This window comes from Empidonax traillii, unplaced genomic scaffold, assembly GCF_003031625.1.
Source record: "Empidonax traillii isolate 1590-97213 ecotype Southwest subspecies unplaced genomic scaffold, ASM303162v1 scaffold202:size1011777, whole genome shotgun sequence".
NCBI classification, from domain to species: domain Eukaryota; kingdom Metazoa; phylum Chordata; class Aves; order Passeriformes; family Tyrannidae; genus Empidonax; species Empidonax traillii.
Window position 1 is genome coordinate 176,017 of NW_020955395.1, and position 27,828 is coordinate 203,844.

At 44.9% G+C, this 27,828-nt stretch overlaps 1 protein-coding gene across 3 annotated transcripts in view; it reads left to right on the forward strand.

Annotated features, from left to right (window-relative positions):
* Positions 1-27,828, forward strand: part of LOC114059066 — a 57,744-nt gene that overhangs the window by 6,476 nt on the left and 23,440 nt on the right. For all 3 annotated transcript variants that reach the window (XM_027887072.1, XM_027887073.1, XM_027887074.1), the window contains exons 2-3: positions 12,956-13,031; positions 14,282-14,772. In XM_027887072.1, the coding sequence (XP_027742873.1) occupies positions 12,956-13,031; positions 14,282-14,772 (567 nt within the window). The remainder of the gene's footprint in view (positions 1-12,955; positions 13,032-14,281; positions 14,773-27,828) is intronic.

The window sequence follows — 27,828 nt, forward strand, 5'->3', positions numbered from 1 at the left end:
GCTTGAGCCCATGTCCTCTTGTCCTATTGTTGGTTGCCTGGGAGAAGAGACCAACCCCCACCTGGCTATAACCTCCCTTCAGGTAGTTGAAGAGAGTGATGAGGTCACCTCTAAGCCTTCTCTTCTCCAGACTAAACAACCCCAGCTCCCTCAGCCTCTCCTCACAGGACTTGTGCTCAAGTCCCTTCATCAGCCTCGTTGCTCTTCTCTGGACCCGCTCCATCACCTCAATATCCTTCCTGAACTGAGGGGCCCAGAGCTGAACACAATACTCAAGGTGTGGCCTCACCAACGCAGAGTACAGGGGAAGGATCACTTCCCTGCTCCTGCTGGCCACACTGTTCTTGATGCAGGCCAGGATGCCATTGGCTGGAGGACTCTGTTTTACACTGAAACTTTGCTTTTTCTTCCTATTATCATTAGATGCATCTGGTTTGTCTTAATCTCACTCAGGAAAGGCACAAGCACCTGCCTGAATGTAAGTGTGTCAGTACAGTTGTGACCGTTGGAGTGTCTATGAATATGCCTAAAGTTAGGCTTGTGATAATTTGGACTAAAAATATGTTAGCGGTTTAGAAATACTGTGATAGATACTTAGCCAAGGCAAAGAACAGAAGAGGCAATCCCAGCTACTTTAAGCCTCAAGATTTTGAAACTTCTTCCTGTGGCATTGTAAAATAATAGGTTTGCAATTCTTTCTACTTGGCTTTGAAGGTCTGAATCTTCAAGGGTTGTCATCCTTCCCATTTAGACATCCAGCACTGATAATCTCCTGTAATGACTTAATTCCAGAGAGTGGTATTCAGACAAATTGCAGATATTGCAAATACAGCATGATGGGGCATTCATTGACATTGGGAAAGTTCATTGAGACATCTTCTCAGATGGCCTTTATGACTGATAAGAAAATATGAACTAGATTAAAAGAAAAGTCCACCTACCAGTGTCATAAAGAACTTGTATTTCCCAATTCTTGATTTTTATTTGAATGAAAAATTGAATTCTGAAAAAGCTGTACTATGTTTTTGACTTTGGTATTGCAGTAAAAACAGATTAATCTATTGTGCTTTGATGGATAGTGCAGTTCTTCATTTCCTGCTGTCATGCATTGGCCTGGAAGTCCTGAATTTGATGCACTGTTTGGGATGCTAAATGTTTTCCTGAGCAGGAAAAGAGCTCATATTTGAGGTGAAATTAGAAAGCAGAACCAAGTCATGATTTATTTTAATTATGGCTTTTGCAAAAAAGTGGGTTCACCTCTCTTCAAAGTAAAAAGCAAGGTTTGCATCTGCTTAGGACACCTCTGTGGAGTGGTGGGTGGCAGCACTCTACTGTAATGTGCCAGTTTGGCCAGCTTCCTTGGCTGTTCCTGGAGCATGCCTTAGGTCACAGAAGTGTTGTTGGGGTGCCTCAGTACTGGAACCAAGGGCTGTATTCCCTTTCCAGTGGGAAATACACTCCCACCCACATTGTAGGCAGCGCCAACCCCTCCTACCCACATGCCTTTATCTGTAACCCCTGTTCTCCTGTTCAGTGGGATTCAGGTTGCCGGGTGACCCAGCTTTTCCTAGCAACCAGCATCACAGGTATGTGTGCACTCAGGGCTGTTTTCTGCTGCGGTAACTGCTGTACGTGGCCATGGGCAGAGCCTGTTTGTCCTCTTGCCACCATTGACCAGCAGTCAGCCAGCTAAGCTGTTTTTGAATAGGCACCAGCACCACCCACAACTACTCAGCATGAACACCCAGGCAAGGATTTAGAAGAAAGCCAATTAGTTGTGACCTTTATCTGCACTGAAAGCATTCCCTGTGCAGCACGAACTCTGCTGTGACCTAGGCCTAAAAGTCGATGTAAAAGAGATGTGGCCCAATGTGACCTATGCAGAGCTGTCTCCATGCCAGTCTGGGCACAGCCCAAGCTGTGGGGATGCAGCACACAGATGGAGCACAGTTCAAAGAAGGTTTCTTCTGAACCAGTGTGGTTTCTTCTGAACCAGTGTGGTCACTCCTTGAGGGTGGAGAGCTCAGAGTGCCTCTAGGCACTTCTCCCCTCTTGCTATCTTGTTCTTGCTTTTTTTGTGCCCATTATAACCTCCTCTGTGCCATGGATTGGTCTGCTTGGACATTGACCTGGCCTCCATATGTACCTCAGTCTGTCAGACTGAACTATTCAGTTTTTGAAGGACAGGCATTTTGAGGATGGGGCATCTTGGGAGCTGGCTGAGGCAGAGGGAACAGATCTTACGTGGTAAGTAGTCCTTTCCCCGCCCCCCGCCGCCGTAAAAAGTGCAGCACACAAAATGCTCAGCCAGGTGAACTTCTGCTGTTCTCCCACTGAGACAGCCCTAGGAGAATGGGAGTGCCATGACGAGTATCCTTGTGAGGGTACATCATATGAAGGGTTCACATGGTTGCCTCTCTCGTCCAGCCTTGACAGCTTCATGGAGGGTGAAACACTGTGGATGCCTATGGAAACTTCCTGTTGGACTTGGATGTAAGAAAGTATATTACTTGGAAGATTTGCACGGAAGCTGCCACACAGCTATATGTGCAGTTATCCAGATTCTGATTCATTCTAGTTGTTTCTAGTGTTTGTATGGCAGAATGTCACCTAGGGGTGGCAGGAGCTAAGAGCACGAAGAAGGTTCTGTGAGTGAATATGAACTTTGCAAGCAGCTGTTATGGATCGCTCTTTGTTTCCAGCTCTCTCCTCCCCCAGCACCCTTAGCCAGGCAGCTCAGCATCCAGGCTCAGTCCTGCTGCAGAGCCACTTCAGCTCGCCAAGGCTTGAGCTGGGAACAGATCGATGCCTGTGCACCCCTGGTATGTGCCTTTTAGATGAGTGTTGTCAGGGAGGAGTTGTGTGAAACCTGGGGAGGTGTCTTCTGGGCAAGGTAGACACTGAGGCTATGGGTTGCCTTCCTCTATTGCCATGACTGGGTTACTTGGACTGGGTTTGCTGATTGTTGTACTCAGCAAACACATCTGAGAAAAACCCTTTGCAGCTTGCCTGGAATTGCCTCCCAACCCTTGTTCCAGCATCAGCCCATATGAGAAAACCTAAGAGCTCAGGGCTTGAAAAACCTCCCGAAGGGTTGAAAAAGGAAACCAGTGCCTGAGGAGAGCTTAGGTGTCCTGAGGAGGTTTATATTAGTCATGTTTCCCGTTTATTGGATGGGTTCACCTGAGGTTTTTTGCCTGACTGCAAGACAGATGTATAAAAGGGTGGGAGATGCCTGGATAAGGAATTCACAAATACCTCAATATTCATAAATATTGACAATGAGAATAGGTGAACCTTGGTTTCTGGTGTTTCTAGGGACCAGACTATTGATTGACCTTGGGCAGCTGATTAATTGATTTGTCTGGGCTACAAACCTGGTTTTGAGCCACAGATTTCAAGGAGATGACACAATTCAATTTTCTGATAGCATAAAGATCACATTTACTTTGTTCAGAGATCTATCTCATTTTACTCCTTCCTCATGGGGTCACATTGTTTCCATGATGTATGCTGGTTTTTATTTAACTGATGATGTCCTTGCTTCTTGGCATGAGAGCCCACAATCTGCCAAGCTCTATATGGGCATAAGATGAGAATAAAATTTCCTTTGGTTGAACAGGGAATTTCCCATCCTGAGGAAAGGTGCCAGACATGCAGCTACGTTCTCCAGTTTGCTGAGAGTGTGTCTGGATGTAAGCTGGAAAAATATAAAATAATCCTTCCATATCCTGTCACCCAGTTATTACACACAAGGCCAAGAGGCTGTTCCAGACAGTTGTCTGCAGCCAGATTGTTTTTGTATGTGTGTTTCTTTTTTCCTTTATAATTTTTTCTTTCTTCCTAAGAGTTGGTTATTCCAAAGAAAAAAAAGTTCGTTGGCCGATGGCTAATTAACAGGAGAGAATAGTGGTATTTGGTGTGGAGCATATGAAGTGAAATAATTTAGAGACTTGAAAAATCAGCAGCTTCCCTGTATATGGTTTTGTTCTCAGAAAACCCTTTTTTCTGGCTTGGACAGAACAAATCATTCTCGGGAACCCCCTCAGTGGTATTTTGCAGAGGGCAGCAGTGCAGTGCAACTTCTCCCATCTCGCTCCTGAAATGGTATGTGCACGTGCTGTGTCCTGCTTCCATGAACGGGACTTAGGAGCACCCATCCTGTATTAGATGTGCAGTTTGCCCCCGTATCCTGTCTCCTGCAGGCACTAGGGGTGGGCACCTACAGGAGACCAAGAACATCACCTGTTTTAATCCTGGGTTCTTCTTGAGACAGAACTGCTGTCTGTGCATTAGTAGCCCAGTAGATTTCTTTTACCTAAGCCTATTAATTTTACCCCACCAAATCTATGTAGGGTCTTTGCATCCAGAACTTCCAGTGGCAGGATGTTTTACATTTTAACTGCATACTGCTGAAGGATCTCATGTTGTTTGTTTAGGACCAGCCTCACTAATTTTTGTACCTTCTGTGTCATATATTGCTGAAGAGAGTAAATATATATATTGGAGAAGAAAGAAAATGTTCAAATTCTGTCTTTGGGCCACTCATCTTTAGCCCCTCCCTCCATATTCAGATGATATGACAACCCCTTTGTCAGATTTTCCCAGCTAGGAACCACTTGGGATCACACAAAGTTTACCAGGGAAGGATCTGGTGCAGTGAGAGCAATTGCAAGTTTTTGCATGTTCCTAACCCTTACTTTAAAGTTGCCTGACCAGCTGGATCAAAGATCTGGTCTGAAGGGATTATCCTATATTACTGGCTTGCTCCCTGATAAAACAGAAGTTTGGTGTAAATCCAAATGCTGCTTACACTCAGAAGGGTTAATGTGGGATTTTGAGGAGAAGCCTGAAATGTTTCATGTGCTCCAAATGAGTTTTCCAGCCTGACTGTAAGTCATTGTTTCTTGTGTTTGCAAATCTGGCTAATGTAGTTCTTTATGGCTGAGCAGAGGTGAGTGTCGAGTGAGGTCTCCCAACAAAAGCAGCTTCTCCTAAGCTAAGGAAGTATCTCAGGGCAAAGGCAGCTGCCCTCTTCGGGCCTTTTGAATAGGGAATGGAAAAACTGTTACCAGATGTGTTGTTTATGCCAGCTGCTGTCAGCCATACTTCCCTGGTTGAGGGGACTTGTGGAATGCTGAGGAGTTGTTGTAAACTGTCAGAGAAGCTGGCCTGTGCAAAGAGACCTTTTCTCATCACAGCAGTGTAATAACAGAGCTAGGCCAGTGGGGCTGGGGTATGAGTCAGGAGGGGTGTTTTTAAATTAAATCCCCGAGGCCAAGGCAGCAATGGTTGGCATTGGTGTGAGCAGTCATCTCCCATCCTCCTTGCTCTCAGTAAATGCATTACAGATAAGATTAGCTATTATAGGTGTCTCTCCAGTTCTAGGTGTCCCTTCACTGTCTTCCTCTTATGTCTGAAAGGGTTGTCAGCCTGTGATGAATAGCTCTGCTTTTAATCTGAGTGTTTGGAGCTGAGTTTCGGCAGCAAATAGGCTGTAAATTACAGATGGAGCTAAGTCATTATATCTTAATGCAGAGTGGATGAGGCCCTGTAATGAAGGTCTTTAATCCTTCAGGCTCCTTTTTGTCTTTCTGAACCGCTGTGCTTTGTGGTGTCAACGCTGCCTGCCGAATAACACTGATCCTGCCGGGTTCGAGCCAGGGCGATGCCAGGGCTCCAAGCTGTGAGCTGTCAGGGGAGTTGACCTCCTTTGCAAAGGGATCTCTTTACACCCCAGCTGTTTTGTTGGTTGCTGCTTCTTTCTGATGGGTGCTTCCCAACACTTTACCACCTTTTTTTTTTTGTTAATTATCTTCTAAAATATGCTATATGCCCACAGAGAATTAGAAGGTTTAACATGTGAATGCTAGCCTTCGTGAGAATCCTTGAAACTCTGATAGAAATTAGCCACTCTTGCAGGTGACTGCCAGCTGAGGCCGGGCTGTGCTGGGTATTTGTACTGAGTAGAAGCTGGGTGGTGGGAGGAAGGTAGGAGACTTGAGGGAGACCTACTGGAAAGTGGCATATCTGTGAGCTTTACTTGCAGCTAGAAGTGGAGTTGAAGGAGTATATGGTTTCTGTTGCTACAGTAAGAGCTATAAACCAACCTCTTAAGCTAACAACAGAGGCACAGTTTGAGAATTTTGTAAAAGTTCTTGCTGCTAGGGAGAATGATACATATCACACCATGGAGCTGCACCATTCCCCAGGTTTCTGTACTGCAGAAGCAGTCTTCTTTTGTGACATAGTGGTCTGGGAAGTCAAGGAGGAAATTGAAGGATTAAAGACTCTACTTCCGTGGTCACGCTTTTGTTACCAGCCCCCATCCACCTGTTGAGTGCAGGCTGTAGTGACTTTGGTCTGTCTGTAATTTTAACATGTGAAATTTATAACCTGTGAAATCATGGCCTCAAACATGACTGCAGCTATGTTTAATCAAAGAGATTCTTGTTCTCATAGTGTCTTTGATGATAAATAAACTGAATGGGGTTCTCTCAGGTTGGAAGTGTTTTGGGTGCTCAGGACTAGAGTCTGGGTGTGTTCTGCCTGGAAGGCCTTTTAAAGACTGATTTTTTTTTTTTTTTTAGTTGATATCATTCCTTTTATGTCTTCGGTTGTCACCCAAGTTTGATGGCTGATGGGAGGAGTGTGTGGGTGCCTATACCACTGGTAGAACTGACTCTGGTCTAGTCTCTTTGCAAGTACCCCTTCCCAGTGTTGAAGTCAGTCCCACTGCGCTTGTCCCTGCATAGAGTCCTCTAATTTATTCCACTTGCAGATGAGGGTGCCCAAGACTAGGGCAGTGCCCTGTCTTTGCTTTAGTTCTAGTCAAGTTTGGCCACAGGTATAAATTCCTCTCAGAAGCTGTAGACAGTAGATAAACATAATCTCCCCATGGAAACAGTACAGTCAAAACACACGTGCAGTATGTGTTTGTGAAATTACAGATGGATGAGGGAGAGGACTTAAAACAGTAAGAGGACCATGCATGTGCCTCCTCACACCCACTCCCGTCCTCATTGTTCTGTGTAAGCCTAGTGCTTTCCTCTCAAGATCCAGGTAACCCATCTTAAACCTATGCTTCTGGAAATGAAGTTCAGTTATTTTTCCTCAGAGGAAAAGCTCGGTTTCCATGTTCTTGAATTAGTGACTCCCACCACTGGCACCCTTAGAGTTGCCAGTCACCATGTTTGCCCGTGTCCGTGTACAGTAAATACTGAACAAAACTGCAGATTTGGCTACCTGGAGTGACTCTTTGCTTCCCTCAAGTCTGTGAAACCACTGATGGCTAAGTAGACTCCAGGGCCACGAAGAAGCTGATATGTCTGACTAAACGTGCAGCATTCCTACAACAATGGGGATTTTGCTGTCTTTGGCATGCAGCTGGCATAGAAAACAAGGGTCCTGAGGAGCGCTGTGTCCCATTGGCCCATCCCTGCTTTCACTGACCCAGACAGCTGCTCTGTCAAGCAGGACCATGTTCAAGGGTTATGAACCTCAGTTTTGAATTGTAGCCATTTGCAAGGAAATGGGAAAGGAGCTTGAAGGCAGACCTATTATGAAAATTAGAAAGGAAAATAATAACAATGTGGCGAGAAAAAAGACTTTAGGAAAGCTTTTCCAAACCATGATTGCTCTGGCTGGAAGTTTAGCTGTTGAAGGACCCCAACTGTAAACCCCAGATCTGGTCTGGGCAGTCATATCTCACTTGTAGATGTCTGATTCATCATCTCCCTTGTTTTCCAACTCTCTCTAATTCAGAGTTTCTTGTAATTGGGAGGATGGCACCTCCCTCATTCAAGATCAGGCAGTGTCCCATGGCAACTGCACCAATTGTTGTCCTGGAAAAGTAATGCTGGGGAGATTCAGCGAAATGTTTTTGCTCAAGCCAAGTAGTGTGGATGGAGAAGAGCCAGCAGCAGAGCCCTGTGCTGCAGGTTACCCATGTCTGTAGCAGCTGCTACTGTAGGCAGCGTATCAGGGAGAAGGTGAGTGAGCACCGGTTTCGTTTCTCCAGTCTGAAATTTTAAGAAATGGAAATCAGTTCCCCATAGCAGAGATATCAGTAGTCATTGGTGAGCTCATCATCCCTTTCTGTTTTTGTGCCAGTAACCACTGTGTGAGACCAAAGTCTCTTTCCATGCCTCTTGGAAGGGACCCTACATAGTTGCAGAGATTCCCTGAAGTGGTCAGGCTCTAATGAATGAGCCTGTGTCACAAACAGCCTTATATGTGGCAGCACTGGTAGCGTTGACCTCTGCTGGGGAAGCCACCCCCCTGGAGGTAAACTCCTTCCCTCTTTCACTCCTAGAGGGAGATTGAGAATTATGCCCTCCAGACTGTGTGTGTTCTTGATTCAAGCTGGAAACAAGGCGTTGCCTGTGGTCAGTTGTATCTTTGTATTCTGTGTTCCTCACACGTACACCCTCCACTGCACCAAACCATACTGTTGGTGTTAGAGGTTTTTAGGACAACGCAGCCTTTAGGTGAAGCCTGTGGTGAGGGTTTTATTCTGTCTTAGAACTGAGCTTCCTTTTCCTTTGTAAGCTCATGGATGATTCTTAATGTCATTACTTTTGATTGTATGATAGCAGCTTACTTTCTCTTCTGTAAGCAAAGCCAAGAGGAACTGCACTTTAACAGGGTGGGGCTTTCTTATTGTCTGTTGTATTTCAGGGCTTTAGACTTCAAGGGTCATGGGACCCTTTGGGATGTGGGCAGCTAGCTGCAGCTAGTTACCATTACCCAGTTAACAAGCAGCAGTGTGGTAAGACAGATTTTTTCTCAAGTTTTTTCTTATCTGCTAGTTTGCCTTTCACATTGAAACACCCTCAAAGGCATAAGCTTTGCACTCAGTTTTCCTTGAATACCATCTATTTATTTTACACAAGCCCATCTTTCCTTACTGGACATGTATGTAAAGTCAAATGCATGGGGAAGTTTGTTCATGTTTCTGTCTAGCACAGAAGGAGTCCTTAGTGTGACAGAAGGCATGTCAGGTGCTGGAGCTGAAGGACCCAGGTGTAAGACTGAAATCCTCATCAGCAGGAGAGTGCTCTTTGATGCATTTCCTGAAAAAAAGAAGGACTGGTGGATGAGCCCCTGTCCTTTGTTTTCAGGATTGTTTTATGCCATGGCTTGTAAACATTCAAGTATGTGAATTGAAAGTTTTCTTTTATTCTCCTTAATTTTTCATGTCTAAGGTACAGAGTGTATTGGGAACAGTTGTGGCAACCTGTTCTGGTTGTCCTGGTTTGAGCAAAGGCTTGGACTATATGATACCAAGAGGTGTTTTTCAGTCTAAACAGTTCTGCAATTTATATGCTGTAAATGAAGCTGTGATCTGGTGGCATCTTTGACATGGAGGTCAAGTTTTCTGCTAAAGGAGTGAATGGAGGCTGCATTACCTTGGACAAAAGTAATCTGTAGCTAGTTTAAGACAGGGACTGTGCCAGGGAGGCTGGAGGCCTGAACATAATCCTTCTGTGATTAGTGGAATGGTTTTTGAAGACAGAAGAGTGTTACCCTTAAAGCCTGGGAAGAGTCAAGGGAGAGAGCATTTCATTTCCATCTAGTCAGAGCATTAGTCTTTGATTCCATGTATCTTTATAGTTTTTGGAAACTCATCCATACAGACAATCCTTTTGTTTTTTTTATCTTCCATTAATCTTTGCCTATGTGGTGTATTGTGGCAAGGAGTTTCATGTGTTTAATGAAAACACTGCAAGATTAATGGTTAGCCTACTGTGAATGATGGTTCTCTCTTAGGGAACATGGAAACTAGAGTCTCCTAGAGCTATAGGAGCTTGGGAGACTTCAGCTACCACAGCCAGGATATAATTTGCATAAGAATTTGCCAATAAAAAGAGAAAGTAACAATACTAAAATAGAAGACTTTGCTAAATGACAAATGGGTGGAAAATGATGATGTCTGAGTGAAAAATGTGAAGGCCAAGCAGGAGGATATTTTTACATGTATGTAACTAACACAAAATCAGATATGAGAGGACTTCTGAAAGACAGTGCAGGTCATGGAACGTTGGAGGCAGTGTAGAATCTGTGTACTTCCCTAATGCACAAAGTGCACAATTACTGGACTTCAAGGCTTTTTTTTACAATTTGCCTTTGTTTTATATTAAGTAACTATTCTAATTTCTCAGAGTATTGTCTAGAACGAGGGTGTATTGACACCAGTAGAAATAACGGGAGAAACGAAGTTTCAGTGTTGAGAGAAATGTGCTACCAATAGGATGATCTTCCAGAAGAAAAGGTGGGTGTCAGGAAGAGTGGTTCAGTAGGTGACTCTTATTGCTGGGATTCTGAAAAGTGTTTGATGTGTTGCTCGTAAAAATTATAGTCAGTTAAAAGGAGAGTGCTTGCTTTTCCGTGGCTAGCATTAGGAAGATGATTAGCAAGACTGTGTGAGCCCATTTTTTCCATGAAGCCTTTCATATTCACCTACTGCTTTAATTTGTTTGGGATATACTATGGGACCAAATCCACACACTCAGTGTCTTCTTGTTTGAAACAGATTTCTCTTTTCTCGTGGGTGCTCTGAAGAAAGCCTCTAACTAAGTGTTTGAGGCAACTCACGGCTTCCCTGTGGGCCTGGGGAGGACTTAGCAGAGGAGACTTACCTATATGAGACTAGGGGCTAGCAAAATTGCACTTGTACAGGAAGTGAATATTTTAGAAGCCCAGGACTGATAGACAGAGACCTTCAAAATGTCAGTCATTGACTCATCTAACTCCTATTTTAAGCATCTCAAGCCAGTGGCATAGTGCAGTAGCTGTTTGACCTGCATGTGCTAGATGGAATTGCCTCTTTTTTTGGAAGCAGCACCATGCCACATATTGATATTTATGTACTACAAAAACTGAAGTTGATAGAATTCCCACGCAGAGCCGCTAAACCTCACTGAAAACCTTGCTGTGTCCAAATGAAAGGTTTTTATGTGGGAATGAGCCACAGACTAAGGTCAGTACCTCTCGGGTTAGAATGGGAGCCTTAGCTTTTGTAACGGAGACAGGACCTCTGTCTGTCTGTAGACCAGCTTGCACAATGGCACCTCAGTGTCAGCTGTCCCCTCTGTGAACTGCTGTGGTACAAACAAGGTATTATACCTGCTCTGGAGACAACTAGAAGTCTCTCTGTATTTGGCAGTGTTCCTCAGTGCCAGCTGCCTTTATTAAATGATGCGTGTGTGAATACGTACAAGAAAATTGTAGTTGTGGTGGGAAAAAAGAAAAAACCCCTGCATTTATTTCAAGAATTTAGGCAGTGGGGATAAAACTGTGTCACTTGCCCAATTCATTGTTTGACAGTTGAGAAAGTGGTTTAAAAACTAGCAAGGAAGGAAAATATATGATTTCTTGAAGGGCATTGTAAATACAGAAGGGCAAAAGATAGTTTTAAAAAAGGAGGAGAAGAAAAGCGTCAATATGCTTTTGGGGGAACAAAACCTTCAGACAGACAGAATCCTGGAGGATGGTCACAAAAACGGGTGTGTTGGCTTAATAGCTGTCAAATTCAGTATCAACCAGAATTTTTCCACTATTATTGTTTCTCTGCATCAGCTGTACGTGTCTTTCATAGGCACCTACTTAAGGGCCTCTGGGAGGCTGAAACACTCAAAAAATGTTTCCTTAGGGTGGTGAAAGTGAAATGGGTCCATGTCAGTGTAATGGTTGCGTGCTGCCTCATTTTCTGTAAAGGTCAAGCACAGCATATCAAACACACTTAAAATAGAAACACAGCATGAACCTATTGCCAATGAATTCTGTAGCTTGTGAGACAGCTTAGAATGATGGACAATGCTTATTGTTATTCTGAATAAAAAGGTGTAAGGAGTAGTGAAGTTCATCTTGTAGTGATGATGTTATTCCAGAACTGTTTCTTACTGTTTCTTTAAGTATTGCATTTTCCTTTGACTCATTTGGATTTGGCCATTGCCAGACACAAAGACTAAGCTGTGTAGCTCAGAGGTTTGAGCTAGTAACTTCCAAGTATATGCTGTGCAGCCAAACAAAGGCCACTTTGGGTACAAGGTAGGTAAGGATTTCCTCTGCTTAGGAAGCTCAGTAGCGGTGCAGTCTGTCTGACAAAAGCTTGGTTGCAGATCTCTCAAGCCTCTTAAGAGGCAGCTACCAAGTTTGTTCAGTGTTAGAACATAGTTTGAGTGAATAAGTGGTATTTGTGTATACAGCAAGTGGTTTGAAGTCCACTGGCTGATAGAGAGCAAATGTTCCTGAAAATTGCGATAGACAAAATATGTGAATTATCAGTTCTCTTGGACCATTTCAAGGGTGGTCAGTGGTACTGTAAGATTCTGTCCTGGAGGGGCCAGCATAATGGTATTGTTTGCATTTTTGTGAAATCCTGTTTGTTTAATTTCTGTTGCATTCTTCAGGGTTGTCTTGTAGGAAACCAAGACGAGTCTGTTTTGTGGTGGCTTTTGTGTGAACCTTCAAGGGGGAAGTGTTGGTACATACACAGGATGGCTAAAGTTAACGTGCCACTTTCATTTGTGGGTGCCGTGCAAGATGATAGTGCTGTTGACAGGATGTGTCTTTATTTCGGAAGTGGAGATTTTGGAGATTCAGTTATCCACGTGATGGGGATGTGGTAAGCCATGATGGTTACAAGCTTCGCGTCTGGGAAGCAAAGGGCAGGATATGTTCATTGTGCTTGGGAAAGAGTTGGTGGTGCATTAAGGTGGAAATAGCGGCAGGTCGTGTGTTTTGTGTTGCTGCAAATAAGAGGATACGATGGAGTTTGAGGTTGGGAGATGAGGATGTATATACGGGGAGGTGCCACGGCTGGGTGTGTGTGGTTTGGTGGTACGAATGCCTGCAGGATATGAGAGTGGGAGGGAGGAGGAAGTGGCTTGGGCAGCAGCAGAGCAACGTTCAGTGTTCACGATGAAGCCTTTTCTTTCTCCTTGTCCCCTAGATCTCCTATCCCCCAAGTGATGAGGACAGCGATGACTCTGAGGGAGAGAACCAGGAACTTGCTCAGATCGACAGAGGTAAAGGGATGAGATAGGAGGATGCTGGGATACCACAGCTGAAGTCCATTTTGCTTTTCACTTGTGCTTTTGCAAGTGCCGCCTCCTCAGTGCCCAGTGCACCACAACGAGATGCATTAAATAAGTCACCTTGAAGCCTTTGAGACCTCACAAGGAGAAGCTAGTGTTATCAGATGCTGCAGTCATATTTTTATTGTGAGAGATAGACATTGTTAACCATGTGTTAGGGTCTCAGTGCTGCAGATATGGGGCAGACGTGGTCCACAATTGTGCCAGCAGCAGAGCTGGGACTAAAAATTTATCTACTATTCCACGCTTTTGCACCTGTCTCATCTTTGTTCTTGGTTTCCTCATCCTTGCCCTTTTGAGTTTTGACCTTCAGGTTCCTCATTCCCCTGTACTCTTTATCTGATGAGCTCTATCCATTCCTCCTCTACTGTTGGTATTGGGCAGCCCTATTCTTGCAACTAGCCAAGGGTGTTTGATAGAGAAGAGACAGAGGCTCTGATATTGCTTTTGGACTTGGTATGAAGTAGCTTAGAGCTGCAAGTGAAATCTGTAGTAAATGCATGTCTTGAGCTGTGTTAAGTAAGTCTCTGCCATTTTTGCATGCCCTGTGCCTACCTTCAAGTGGATTCTTATGCAAAGGCAGAAGTTGTTAAATTCCTGACCCATGTCAAATGAAATTCAAATTCCTGCTCCATGTGCTTAACAGAGAAAGAGCTCAGCAGAAGTAAAGCATGCCCAGCTTATGGCTGAAGGCAGGCTCTCTTGTGTGACAAGTTTTGTAACAGAGGACTTGTATCTCCAGAAACCAGATCTCTTATTTGAGCCACAGAGGTGACAGAGTAATGTGACTTACTTGCCTCTTCTGCCCTGAGAACTGGTCACTAAAACTGAATGTTTTTAGCTAGAGGCAAGTGCTGAGCAACATATTTGTAAGATCATGTCTTCTCCATCTTCAGGAGATGAGGTGTGTGACAGGTCCATGTTCCTGCTCTGGAACTAGACTTCCAGATGACAGCCTGGAAGGGGATGTATAGCTGTCTGATCTAAACAAATGTCTGGAAACTTCCAAAGGGTAGCATTCAGCTGGGGGTGTTTCATTTGGGGAAGAAAAGGTGGGAAAACAGCTCAGAAGTTTACTTGGGAGGAGATAAAAACAGCAGGTCAGGAGAAAACAGGCCAAATTTCCTAGGGCATGGGACACAGATCTGCTCTGCCATTCCTGTATCTCCTCCTCCCCCTAGAGAGAAGACGGAATTGTACCTTGACCCCTCTGGCCACCAACCAGCTCCAGAACCAGGACAACCAGTGCTGCAAGGTTCGGGCCCTCTTCCATGCCAACCTCGACCGCCACAGCTCAGAAGAGGAGCTGGAGCGCATCAACCGTGAGTTTTCTGCGGAGAAGCGGAAGTGGTCCCAGGTCAGCAGGCTCGCCTGCTGCAGCGACGGCAACAACACCTCCTCCAGCGACGAAGAAGTGAAGAACTTGTGCGCCATGTCCTTCCGGCCTGCGGCAGAGCAGGCCGATGGCCTGCACGCCAGCCCGAGCCCCGTGCTGTTCAGTGCCTCCCCTCCCAAGAGACTCCAGCCCCTGGTGCGGAGCCCAGCCTCCAGACCTTTAATCTTCACAAGCGTCGGGGCGGGCCTTGAGCAAGTCATGCCTTGTAAGAGACACCGACAAGGATATGGGGATAAGGTCAGCAGGCCCAGCCTCGACCTGGAAAAAATGCAGCAGGTAAGGCAGAACTTCACGTGAGGAAAGCAGCATCGCTTGAAAAAAGAGGTGGTGTAAGCAAAGACAGAAACCTGTTATTGAGGCAGGGCTCAGTAAATTCACAGGGTTGCTTCTTGTGGTGTTGTCTCCAGGGGCATAGCTGGGACTTCTGCTCTCTGTCTAGGATAAAGTAGGACTAAGTGTGGATGCCTGTCTTGAGAGGTAAAGCTGCTGCTCCTTGAGTGGCTTCTGCTACAGTTGGGAAGACAGCGCTTATACTGTCTGGTTCATTGCATGGCACAGGAACAAAATAACTGGAGTTTGGTTTTGAGTTATCCCTGCTCCCATGATCTGACCTATATCACTCCAAAATAAATGAATTGCTTAGGGATGTATAAAAAAAACATTTGATGAAAGTGGTTGTAGACTTCATGATGATAGCTATTTCCACACTGTTGACCTCTTTGGGCCCAGGTCTCTTTATGCCTCTTAGGAGTGTTACAGCAATGTAGAACGGTGCTTTTTACCTTCTTAACACTTTAAAAACACAAACTGTTTACAATGTGCTCTAGATGCAGTTACTCTTGATTTTGCAGGACTTTTGTTGAGGTCCAGGATTGAGGTGTGGAGTTTGCTTCGTCTCTACGGAGCCTGAGAAATGGGGCATGTCTGGTACTGATGGGACAGGCTGCCCTGTGCAGTTCCCATCTGGTGCCCCTCTTTTAAAAGGCATTGCTGTAGAGTTAGTATTTCAGCTCTCTTCATTATTTGTTTTCCTTTTTGCACTGGTATAGTGTCAGTTTGAAAGAGTATCTGCAGACATCTGCTGGCCCTGCTAAATTGCAGTTAGTTAAAAACAATTATTTTTGGTTCTGAATTTCCTCTCATTAGGGAAGAATTTCACTGTCTCTGGTTGGTTGGGTGTACTAGTTTTAACCTTGCTAACAACACCCTCTTTAAGCCTACAAGGTGGACCCACTAAAAGAAAGGACTGTGTATTTATTTTCTAAGATCTGTAAAAGTTAGACTTCTCCATTTCCCCATTACATTGCTGCTTGTTCTCAGTCCTGCTGGCAGCATACATCCCATGAATACATAATACAGAGACTTGTTTTTTCAGTACAGTTTTCCTCACCCCCTCTTCACCCTTCTAGCCAAGTTTCTGCTCACAGAACATTCAAAAGGCCCAGTCTTGCATTTCACATCACCCAAATCTTCTACTGATACTGACAGACTTTAATTTGTCTCACATCCTTATGAGAGGAGAAGAAAGCTGGTAAGCCTGTGCCCAGTCTTCTTTTTTATTTTTTTTTTTTTTCTTCAGAGTGCACATGAGTAAATGGGGAAATGTTCTTTTTGGCCCAGATGATTTCTCTGATTTGGATCCCAAATGTAGCATCTGCCTGCGCAGCCTTAAGTTCCTTTCAACACTGTGTTTGGGAGTGTTTTGGTGAAGGTGAGGGGCTGATTTTGCTCTCTATACTTCTGAATTGATTATTGCAAAAATTTTTGCAAAAGAAGTTGAAATCTGGAGTGGAGGTGGGGGTGTATTTTTTAAATAGCATTTTTACTGTAGATGTCATTAAGATTTCAGGTTATGGAAATCATGTTATGAAGAAAGGATAGTCAGTTGGTGTTTTGAAAGAAAGTGTACTGGGAGGGATGACAAGACACATACATGCAAAGTGAGATGCAGCCTGAATATTTGAAGTGTTTGGTCATTTGTATTATTTTTATAATTTTAATTGGCTATCTTTGAGACAGTAACATCCTGAAGCTTTATGATGACTTTTTGCTCATTACCTGTACTTATTTTTCCTGTGAAAATGATTCAGGACCTCCATTCCCCCTTACAAAATGGGAGCAGGATGTTTATTTTTTTGGCCTGTTTTCATTTTCCAACAAAAGTGGTTCTTATTAACTGCCTGGGCAGCACTTGGCATCATGTGTTTTTTAGTCAGGTAAACACTGCTAATGAGGAATGGTATGAGTCTTCATCTGGACTCTGAAGTCAAGCTATTCTTGCTTTGTGATTCTTTTCCTTGCCATCATGTGCTTGCCCATGAGAACGCAGCTGAAAAATTTTTTATCAGGTGGACATTTTTTTTGAGCAGCAGATATGTCTTTCATGCTTATCCCTGAGCCTTATTCCCATTCCTGCAGCTCCATGCAGCTGACAGTTGACAAAGAGTATCAGGCAAGATTAATTTGTGCCAGAAGCAAATGTGTTCGGAGATAAGAAGACACTCTGAGGGTGTGATGTGGTATGGGTAACTCAGGGGTGGAGGAAGAGATGCTGAGTGCTTTGCATCAAATTCTGCTTATGCTGGATGGTGATGGAACATGGGTCCCAAGAGTTGTGGTGTGAAGTGGGTCTGTGTTGGGATGCTTTAGCTATTCTTAGGGTTCCACAGGCCAAGACAGCTTTTGCAGCTTCCCTGCGTTCCAGTGAATTTGATGCCATTTGGGAAGAAAGAGGAGCAAATTTGGGAGAGACTGGTGGGTTGGGGGCAATGTGAGTGCTTTTAAGGAGTTAGGGAATGCTGTGCTTTCATGGCCTGTGAATAAATGAAAATCTCCATCATCCATGCCTTTCAGTTCAGCCTCCTGCAGCAGGGAAGGCTGCACAGGAGCAGGTTTAAAAAGTCCTGTTTCGCTTAGGTGTCCAGCCACGCCTTTATAGCTTCACAAGGCAAAGTATTCTGCCTTTTTGTGTCCCAGACATGAGTTTGGACAGTTGGCAGGTGTTTCCCACCTTGGCTGGCTGGTCAGCTGGTCTCCCAGTCTCTCCCTGCTGAGGCTGAGCGAGGGCATTTCAATGCACGCTTTTCTTCACTTCTCCAAAGGGCCAGAAAATTACCTCAGAAGGCTTCTATTCTTTCCCTTAATTGGGCAGAAATACCTTGGCTTGTGCAGACACCCGCATTGCTGCAGCAAATGCCCTCTCCCAGCACTGCCTTGATCGTGGTCTGTGGGCAGACATGTCCTTGCATTGAGGCCCTGCTGCCAACCACTTGCTATTTAATGAAGGCTATGCATGTCCTAGAAAGACTGTGGCTGCTGCCACTTCAGCATATCTGGCTTTTTTGGCAATGTTGAGAGCACAAGGTTAGGGAGAGTAGGGCCATCCTTTGGCTCAGCATAAAGGCACCAGCGGATGCAAGGATCAGCTGAGGTGTAAGGAAGTCCAGGGTGTCACAAAGACTCCTTGGAGCTGCTGAGCTCATTCCCGGGGGACTAATTGGTCTTGGCATGTTGTGTAAACCGATAGAGAGGAAGTAATAGATCCATCCTCCTGTGTTGTTCAGTGGGACTGCGTGGATCACCTTTGAAATATACTTACAGAAGCTTGGGAAGTCAGCCTGTAGCATTTGCAGGGAGAGCCGTCTCTTGGAGGAGAGCAGCTTTGGGGTGATACAATGAGCAATCCAAATTGTCCTCAGTTATATGTGGGTAGGGGGCTGATATGAAAGCATTGTTTTAAAGTAAATGGCAGAGGATTTGGGTACATGAGTGTATTTCCAGTTACACTATAAAGTCACTAAATAGGTTTCACAACTTGCTCTGAACTTTCTGCCATGGTTTGCTTGCTTGTATGAGTAGATAGAATCATATATTCATAGAGTACCCTGAGTTGGAAGGGACTCACAAATCTCATTCAATGGCCCTGCAAAGGACAGCCCCAAGAGTACATGGACCTGAGCATTGTCCAAATGCTTCTTGAACCTTGTCAGGCTTGATGCTGTGACCAGTTCCCTGGGGAGCCTGTTCCAGTGCTCAACCACCCTCTGGGTGAAGAAGAACCTTTTCCTAATGTCCACCCAAAATGTCCCCTGACACAGCTTCGTGGGATGCCCTCAGAACCTGTCACTGGTCGCCTGAGAGAAGAGATTAGTGGCTGCCCCTCTGCTTCCCTTCCTGAGAAAGCTGCAGACTGCAATGACGTCTTCCCTCACTCTCCTCTTCTCTGAGCAAGCCAAGTGATTTCAGCTGCTCATCATTTGGCTTCCCCTCTAGGGTATCAATAACACTTTCTTACGGAGGCTTAGCGCATTATTTAAAATGCGTTGAGATGCTGGGATGAAAAAGGCCAGCACAGAGGAGAAAAGTACATCCTGTGCTAACATTTGGATTGTTCACTGCACCCTTTTGGTAGGTGACTAGTTTCAGTGCTTGACAGGCAAGTGGAACTTCATTATGACTTGACACTGAAAGTGGCCTGGTTATAGTGTGAGCTCTGGTTTGGGCTTAGCTGTATAATATAAAGACCATCTTTCCTTCTGCTGTGTATTTGAGTACTAGCATTTTGGTTGGACTGGCCATTGGTGGGGTGACCAGCACTAAAAGCTTTCTTTGGGCCGATAGTGGTTGCACAGAGGCTGCAGAACAGCACTTGCCACATGTGACCAAGGACCAGTGTGTGACCCCTGGTATGCTGGGGTCTGGCTGTTGGACTGTTAATGGCTCCAGGGTGAGATTTCTGTATCCTTAGCACAGCTGGGTTTTGCCCTTGCCAGTCTCTCTAGGACTTGAAAAATAGCTTCCAGATAGCTTCCACGTGTGAGCTCGTGAGTCCTTTTCACCTCTTGGCCTCCCCTTTGAATCCAGGCCTTCTCAGTTCCTGAGAATTGTTACCATCTGTTTGCCCATCTGAGCTTCTCTCTGTGATGAGAGGGTGCCGGAAAATCTACTGCTGGTGCTAGTAGTAGTTTCATCACAGTCCCTGCCCTGGGCCTCGCTCTCCAGAGGAACTGAGCAGAGTTCAGAGGCCTCTGCTGAGTTTAATGGCTTACACCATTTCCTAAGGGGCCCAGTGCCAGAACTTGTCTCTCAAGTGTGGGAAGTTGGGCCATAGCAGTTCTTTGTCCCTGGGTGCAGTAAAGCACTCGTTGAAGCAATATAATAAAGAAAATGTTGCAGAAACTGATTGTGCCAATACAGAATGAGAAATTCTGCTTCTGGTAACCTCCTGCAATTTTGCTTTTATTTTTCATCCCCAGAAATATGCTATAGCAGCTGTTCTTCCAGCATAGAAGCCCCTGTCTATCTCACCCCTGCCAGTGTTTGGCACTGAAGTAGCCAGCAAACAAATGCTATGCCTGGCTGCTGCAAGGGAGTCTGAGCATGAGAAGGTTTGGGGCTGAACATGATCGATGAGATTGTCTGGTCAATTTGCCTGCAAGGCTGTAGTTCTGTGGCGGGAGTCTCTGGTATCCTAGAGATGTACCATATGAGTGGGAGATAGGGCATGGTAGAGTTGTCTTGTTCTTTGTGTCTTTGGAGGAGCCGACATGTTCCCTTCTGGTTTGATCTCTGTTATAAAGACTCTCTGGCTCAGTGCCACCCAGCTGATGTCTGGTTTGCTGATTAAGGCATTGGTAGTCTGACAGTGGTGGAGAGGGGGAGGGTGGGAAGAAATAGTGCAGTGCAGGAGGTAGAGACTCAATAGCAAGGGAAGGCATGAGGAACCCCACCCAGCCCCAGGGAAGTGATTATGACTCTGCCAGACAACAGATACCACTGTATCTGTGTCTCTTAAGTGTTCCCTGGATGGCTCTCTAATTAATGCCAAAACATTAGGAGCAGCCTGTGTGCTGCTGCAGCTGGATGAATCGGAGCATAAGAGAGCAGTAACCCATGTAGAACTTGGCCCGGCTGCTTCTAGAAAGCATCATGATTTCCTCTTCTTTCCTGAAAGAGGCAACTGAGTTTTCACTGATGGTAAGGTTTATCTTTTGCCACCCTGTAAATGCCAAAGGCAAGGCAGGCAGGATAATCTAGTCCTATTCCCAAACCTTCAGCATCAATCGGCGTTTTCACAGAATGGTTGAGATTGGAAAGGACCTCTAGAAGTTATCTTGTGGAACCTCTCTGTTCAAGCAGGTTCATCTGGAGTTCAGATAGTCTGTACATCAACAGCTTCTCCGTGAGGATCTATGTTCTCTGTACAGTGTTGAAATTAATTGTACAGAATTAATTTCTGTGCAAGTCTGTTCCAGTTCTGCCCTGCCCCATGATATCTCCTGATACTATTCCTTCTACTTTCAAGTGTGCTGCGAGCAGGCTCTCATTCTGATCACACATCTCTCCTTGGACCTCTTCCACTGTTGTGCCAGCCCTGGCACAGAATATGTTGCCTTGTCCATTCCTAGTGCCAAACTTCTGTTCTTTTCCCTTAATGTTTTCCTCCCTTGTTTTGCCTGAGTGCATCTTTGATTTGTATTACGTGGCTTTGTAACATGTGCAAAGGCAACATTTCAAGGAGGAGGTGGACAAGTGAGCTTCTGTCTGGAAATACTTACTCTTTTTCCCTGAGTATCTAACTGTGCAACTTTGCCTTTTCCTGGAAGCTTGCATGTTGGTGAATGTAGCCATTTGGACTACCATGACAGTGTGAGCCAGTAGCTATCTTCTGAGACATCTGAAATGAAGTTCCTTGAGGTGGTGCTGTGAATCATGTAAGAGTAGGGATTAGGTTGCTCAGGGTGGTGTTTAAGCCCACAAGAGAGATGTGTTGAGCAAAAGGAAGATGAGGGAAGGAAATAAGGTGTGGCTGAAGTTAGAAAAGTATATATTGAAGACAGTAGAGATCTGTAGAATAGGAAAGTTAAGAATCGTGGAGACAGAGCAAGAGAGAGTAATATTGTTGTATTAGGATTTGCAAAGGAACAATATTAGCACCTGGCACCAGAGGCAGTAAATGATGAGCCTGAGGTTAAAGCCAAGAGCTTATCATTTAGATTGGCAGGGTTGCTGGCTACCTTCCCAACCCTGCTGTCTTTCTCTTTTTCTCAAAGCTCTTAAGCCTGGTAAGAAGGTATTAAACTGGAGCTGATTCTTTGGCTGCAGACCAGAGAGAGGAGATCAAATGGGCATATGGGCAACACTGGCATGTGGCCTTGGGATGTGACTTAGAGAGAAGTCCTGAGTGGTGCTGGTGATACTGTGTAGGTCTTGAACTCTTGGTCTGACTCCGGGGGCTAGGTAGGCGTGGGAGGAGCAAATCTGGGAGGTAAATCACGTGAAACTCTGCATATGAATGGACAAAGTTGTGGTTTTGACCATAGAGAATAATTCCTACTGGATTAGTAAAAGGAAAAGCCCAGTCTCCCATATCTACTGGCAGAGTTTTATGGTGGGCTGCCAGCTGGCCACAGAAAACATCACTCAGCAAAACAAGAGCTCCTCACTGCAGCAAACTGGTTAAAATGTGATTGGAGGTGGAATGAATGAGAGTCACAGAGTAGGTCCTGGGTTTGATTCCCAAGGACGGCCATTCCTGCAGCATATCCCTGTTCTGTCTCTTGTGTGTTGACTATTGCAGGTCCTTTTCCAAGAAGGTTTTCCAAAGGATATTTTGTTTCTTGGTTTGACACAGTACAGTGCAGAAGGATAATGCTGGCATGTTCTCTTTCCCACTTCCTGAGTTCAGCCTAAGTAACCTCAAGGGCCTGGCAGATTTAAGAGTTTTGCTGCAACCTGTTTATATTTTCCAGCAACATCAGTTTGGAGATGTTGCTTGGAAGGGAACCTTCTCTACAGTGCTCTTTTCCCCTGCAGTAGGGCTGGATTGTCCTCACCTCCCCCAGCCTTGGTGTGCCTGGATTAGAAAGGCTGCTTGGTTCCAGTCCCAATGTACTGTTGTGCTGGCCAGATACCTTTCCCTGCCCACTCCTCCCTCAGCATGTGGCTCATTGTGATACAAATATCTCACCCTTGCCTGGGGAGAAAAGGAGTTTGCAGGCAGCTCCACCATATGCTGTTCTCTGCCCACGTTGTATTTGGTGTGCAGATGAATGGATCTCTTTTCAGGCATGATAAGTTGTGTCTTTTGCTTATGATATCAAGCTCTCAAAAGGAGAAAGACTTGAGGAGGCTGGGGAGGGTGAATGGCTGTTTAGAACCAATCTGGTTATTCCTTATATAGTCTAGAGAGCATCTGATGGTTGTGGCACTTTTCTGCTTGCTTTTCTGACTTCATTATCTAGGTTAAGAAACTGCAGTGAACAGTAGAGATAAATTAGGCTTTTTTACCCCCTTTGTTCCTACCCTGCCACCACTAAGCGTTGAATTTCCTTAGAATTCAGCAGTCACAAGATAACAGGGACTGCTGTGGCTTAAAAATCAGATGATAAGAGACTTGTTTCAAAGCACCACAAAGGAGAGATGGTTGCAACCAAGAGCTTGTTTTCCCTTTGCTTTTCACTGGCACTGCTTAGCCCTGTATCTGTGAAGTAGGACATTTTCCTTGCCCAGCATGGCTTGGCACTGGGGCACTGGTGTCTGAAAGGTGACACTGCACCCTCTGGTCTCCCCATGGGACACTGCCTTGAGTGAGAAGGAAGGAGAGAGGTGGTAGTGTGGGTTTGGAAACAGCAGAAACAGGGCAGTCATGTGATGGTGCAGATTAACTATTAATGCTGGGCGTTTGTGCTCCAGTTCTGACACCACAGACAGAAAGCAAGCGGCTCGTCCCGGGTGTGTCTGAGACTTGAAAGTGCAGCAGCCATTTACTGTTCAATAGGCAGAAGCTGGCTGAGCTTTTAAAGCCAAGCCTGTGACTAGAGTAAACACTCTAGGAAATGCTGTTTTTGAGACAAGCTTTGGCATGGTAGAATAGCCAGCCTGGCTGTCAACAACACAGCTGTCCTTGGCGTGGGCTGGGGTTTAGCTCTGATTTTCTGCCTTAGCTCTGAATAGCCTCTCCATTGTTGGCTCACATGAGAACCACACTGCTGGGCTCTGCTCGCTCTTTCTTTCAGCCTGTTGATGTCAATGGGAGTTTTGGGCATTGGTCCACAGCTCATCTCGCAGGAGGAGGCACTCAATAGAGGCATCTACTTCCCATGTAGATGGAGACTGAGTTAAACCAGAGCAGATTCACTTGTGAAACTCCCTGCCCTTTTCCAGGGCTGTGATCCCAGATACACACTTCTTGTTGAGCTGCAGTTGGTTTTGAGGAAATGATGTCTGATAAGTCAGAGATGAATCCTCCCCCTTCAAGACAAAAAATGTGTAATTACATTTTTTCTAAATTCAAAGTTTCAAACACATAGGTGTCCTGGGAGCCACAGGTAAATTTAGAAAGGCACAAAGGAAGGTTCTTAAGAGAAACCCTATGAAGATTGCTGGTTTTCATCATTGAAAATAGTGTTTTTGGTCTCCCGTTGGACTTCGCTCAGGCAAAGCAATTTCCATAGGGATGAATTTACAAAACTAAGGATCCTCTGGAGTGTTAGGAACCTAATGTAAATAAAGTCTGTGGTCATGTCTATACTAGGGTAAACTATATTTTTAATTCGAAAAGGTACTTGTGTTTTAAAATCTTAGCGTAACCTTGCAAGCTGTAATTTCATCTTTGGTTGATCAGCTGTACGAAGGATAAAACCCTGAAATGCTTTGCAAGTTACTTTACAGTCTTATTGTAAGCATGCTCTTTTGTACAGCATAAACAAAATCTTTTGTCTACCTGTGGAGGCTTTAGAAACTGTGTATCTTGCATATCACTTTAGAGGCTTATCAAACAGTCCTGTAGGCTCTGCCATGATGGTATGTGGACATACTATGTTTAAGAAAAAATGAACAGCTTAAAAAATCATTTTCCAAATTGCAGAGCTAGAGGATTTGTGTAGTTCCTAGTATAGGTAGAAATATCCTTAAAATAGAGCTAGTCAGATACCTGGTTTTCTCACTTCTGTAAACCTGTTTCTCGTTTCATTAGAGGTGATGGGGTTTGCAGGTGGGGGAACCACTGTAGGGCAGGGAATGCCATCAGTTTTTTCAGGAAAGTTTGTTACTGCTACTGTTTGCTATATGTGCAGGCAAGACAGATAAACCTCACAAAAGAACATGGTGCACCTGACTAGATGATAAGACTGTATATTGAGCATACCTTAATGTAAGTCTTAATCTAAGCTGTGGTGCTTTGTTCGGAGCTCTGATGGAAATAGCACCGTGAGTTCATGATATTTTCATAGTAATACTGAATTTGGTGTGCTATCAATTCAAGCTCTTAACTAATTTTCAGTTTAATATAATGTCTTGTCAGCCTCTGAAATAATACAACCACCTCTATTAGTTTCTAATTATTGTTAGCAAGAATGAGTGTAATTTTGAGCACTGGAAGTGGTGATCTTAGAAAATATTTTCTGAGCAGAAAGATTTGTAGTACAACTATTTTAGTATTCTTGTATCTTTTTCATAATACACCACTGTTCTGTTCAAGCCTGACTGCTGCAAGAAGTGGAAAAGACTAATCCTTCCCATTTGCATTTTGCAGACTCTTGTTATGGACAGTTAGGCTAAACAGGCTATGGACTCTGTCTAGAGCTGAGTGAAACGGTAAACCACAAGAAGCTGAAAAAAATCAGATTGCTATCTCATGATGTCGCTGCTGGTAGGGCTAGAGGTAGAAAGCAGCTGTAACTAATGCTACAATTGTGAGACTTAGCCTGTGTTGCTCAGTCCACTGTATAAAACTGTACTGAGTTGAGACACTGGTTCACTGCTTTCCAGATGCAAACATTTAAATCATTCAAACACCCTCAAAACTATTCATATAAATGTGGTATAAACTTCTGCTTTATTATCAACCGTTCTCTGCACAGAGGATATTAATGAACTTGACCTTGGGATATTTAAGTATCTTTTCTAGAAAAGTTAATCTGAACTTTTGTCCTTCTGCAGTGTGGTGGGTGAATGGGCCCTCTTGGTGCTGGGACTTGACCGTTTCACAAGCGTGAGATGGGCCAAAATCCTGAACTGAAAGAAGGAAACCACTGAAATGATTTGTCTTAAAATTGATGCATGTGTTATGAGCACTGGCACATGTTGTACTGGCTCTGATATGGATCTTGCAAGCTATTGAGTTGAAGGTTTATTTCCATCTACTTGGTAAATGAGTCTTGATGCAGACAATGGAGTGGCATGCATGAGGTCAGCAATTCTCCAACTGGTTCTTCATGCACAGCTCTTAAGGGTTGCTGTGCCCTGCTGACACATGTTTAGAAGGGCAGTGGCCTGCTTCTGGCTCTAAGCAGGTACATCACCTCCTTCACAGAGGGGAGTTCCAAAAATTTAGCGGGAGTAATGTGTATTGAATGTACCCGTGGACAAGTAGAGATTCTGAAGCTCAATCAGCATTGAAGTGTCCAGGGAAAAACACTGTTTGCTGAATTGGTTATATTGTTCCTTGCACTGGGGAGAGTTCCCTGGACCACCTTTGTGCTACCTCGAGCTGTATGCAACTGTGAGGGTGTGAACAAAGGGATGTAACATGGTATCAGGATCTTCAGGTGCTGATCACCAGCTCTGAGGGGGACCATATAGTTACTTAAAAGGAAGGACAATGCACCAGACAGGGCATACTGGCTCCTCGGAAGTATTTGCAAGGTGTTCACATGGGTACAGGCCTAGGCCAGCCTTTTCAAAGTTGGTAAGTCAAACCCCATCACAAGCTCTGAGTCCCAACTCTCAAATAGCACCCGAGGCCCTGTGTGCTGTGCAGTGTTGTGCTATGAGGCAGGTGTGGGCAGGCACTGCTGTGTGTGGGCATGGGAGAGTGTTCTCCAAGTGCAGTCATTAGTTATGTTCTGCCTAAATGGATTAGCTCCCTGGAGTAAGAGGCCTTTATCCTGTTAGCTAGCTAGCTGCTTCAGCATGTTCCCTTGTCACTAACGTGTAAGTGAGGTTCAGTGGTGCAGGGGAGCAGGGGTACAAGTAAGTGGTGGGGTGGGGAATGTGGGAACAGTTGGGTTACATCATCATTTTTCTCCGTGTTTATTAAGTGTTCTGCAACTCCCCATTCATGGATGTCTATTTGAAGACAAAAAAAGGATCTCTCTGGTTTGTTAATTATCTTCTGCCCTGTAATTTCTGATACGGTATTTGTTTATTTTCACGTGCTCGCGTGAACACATGAGATTTCACAAATAGGTATAGTCATGTGAAGAGAGAAGATGCTAAAAAATGCTGCAGGGCTGTGCAGACATGATATATACACGTGTGTGTCTTGGGAAGAGAAGGAGAAGCAACTCTGTGCCCTGTGTTCAGACTCTGTGGAGCCCAGGCAAGTCCCATGGTTTGGGATGTTTGCTTGTTTGTTTGATACAGGCTTGTTTTGGCTTTCCAGAGCTGCTGATGCAGTCAGCCTGCCTCTGGCATTTTCAGTTTCCTTACAGTCCACTCATCCATGTAGAAATTGCCTTAAAAACCTAGACTTGAAGCCATTTTGAGCTGGTTGTTTTGGCTTTCTTTTCCTTTTACCTTCTACGTGTACACCCATCCTTCTCTGGGGTAAACCTGTGCAAGCATGCAGTCTCTTCTGGAAACGTGGTGTTCCAGGTGCTTGGCTGTTCGCTTTGTGGCTGGTGTGCACGAGGCCCTGTGGCTTTCACAGAGCATTCGGAATGTCCTGTAGTTTTTTCAGTTAACTGAGGATGGTGTAAAGGCACACACTCTTGCCCCTGTGTCCTCTGGGTTTGGAGCAGCCATCTGAGGATTCTCTTCCTCTTGTGTCCCTGTAATGTCACAGCTGACAAGAGTCTTTACCTTCCACTGATTTTAGTATTTTTTTTTTCTTCTTTCCCAGGGTATACAGCTGTGTGACTTTCAGAGCCCTCTCTGTATCTCTCTCCTTAAAGGGAACTCTTCTTACTCTATTGCCTGACTTGGGCTAATGTCTTAACCCCTTCTTGGTGCTTGTGGGGACAACATTTAAACAGCAAATGGTGGAAGAGTCTGGGGCTGCTTGTTTCAAGCCCCCAGCACTGCCATCTCCCATGTGCTGCAGCAGCAGTGCTGAGGGGAATGGGATAAAGCTGCAGGAGGCAGCGTGCCTTCTGCCCTAGCTCTGCCTATGGCAAAAGTCCATGGGGAGGGAGGGCTTTGGCCTCATGTCCGAGCCAAGACTTCAGTTAGAAGTGAGACAAACTATAGAGACATCAGATGATATGTTAGACTAGGCTGGACATTCCCTGTGGACAGCTTTGGAGCCAAGGCCGGGAGTGAGGGGAAGGAACAGTCACATTGGCAGCCCTAACATAAAAGCCTTGTAAGCTTTCTCTCAGGAGTTACTGC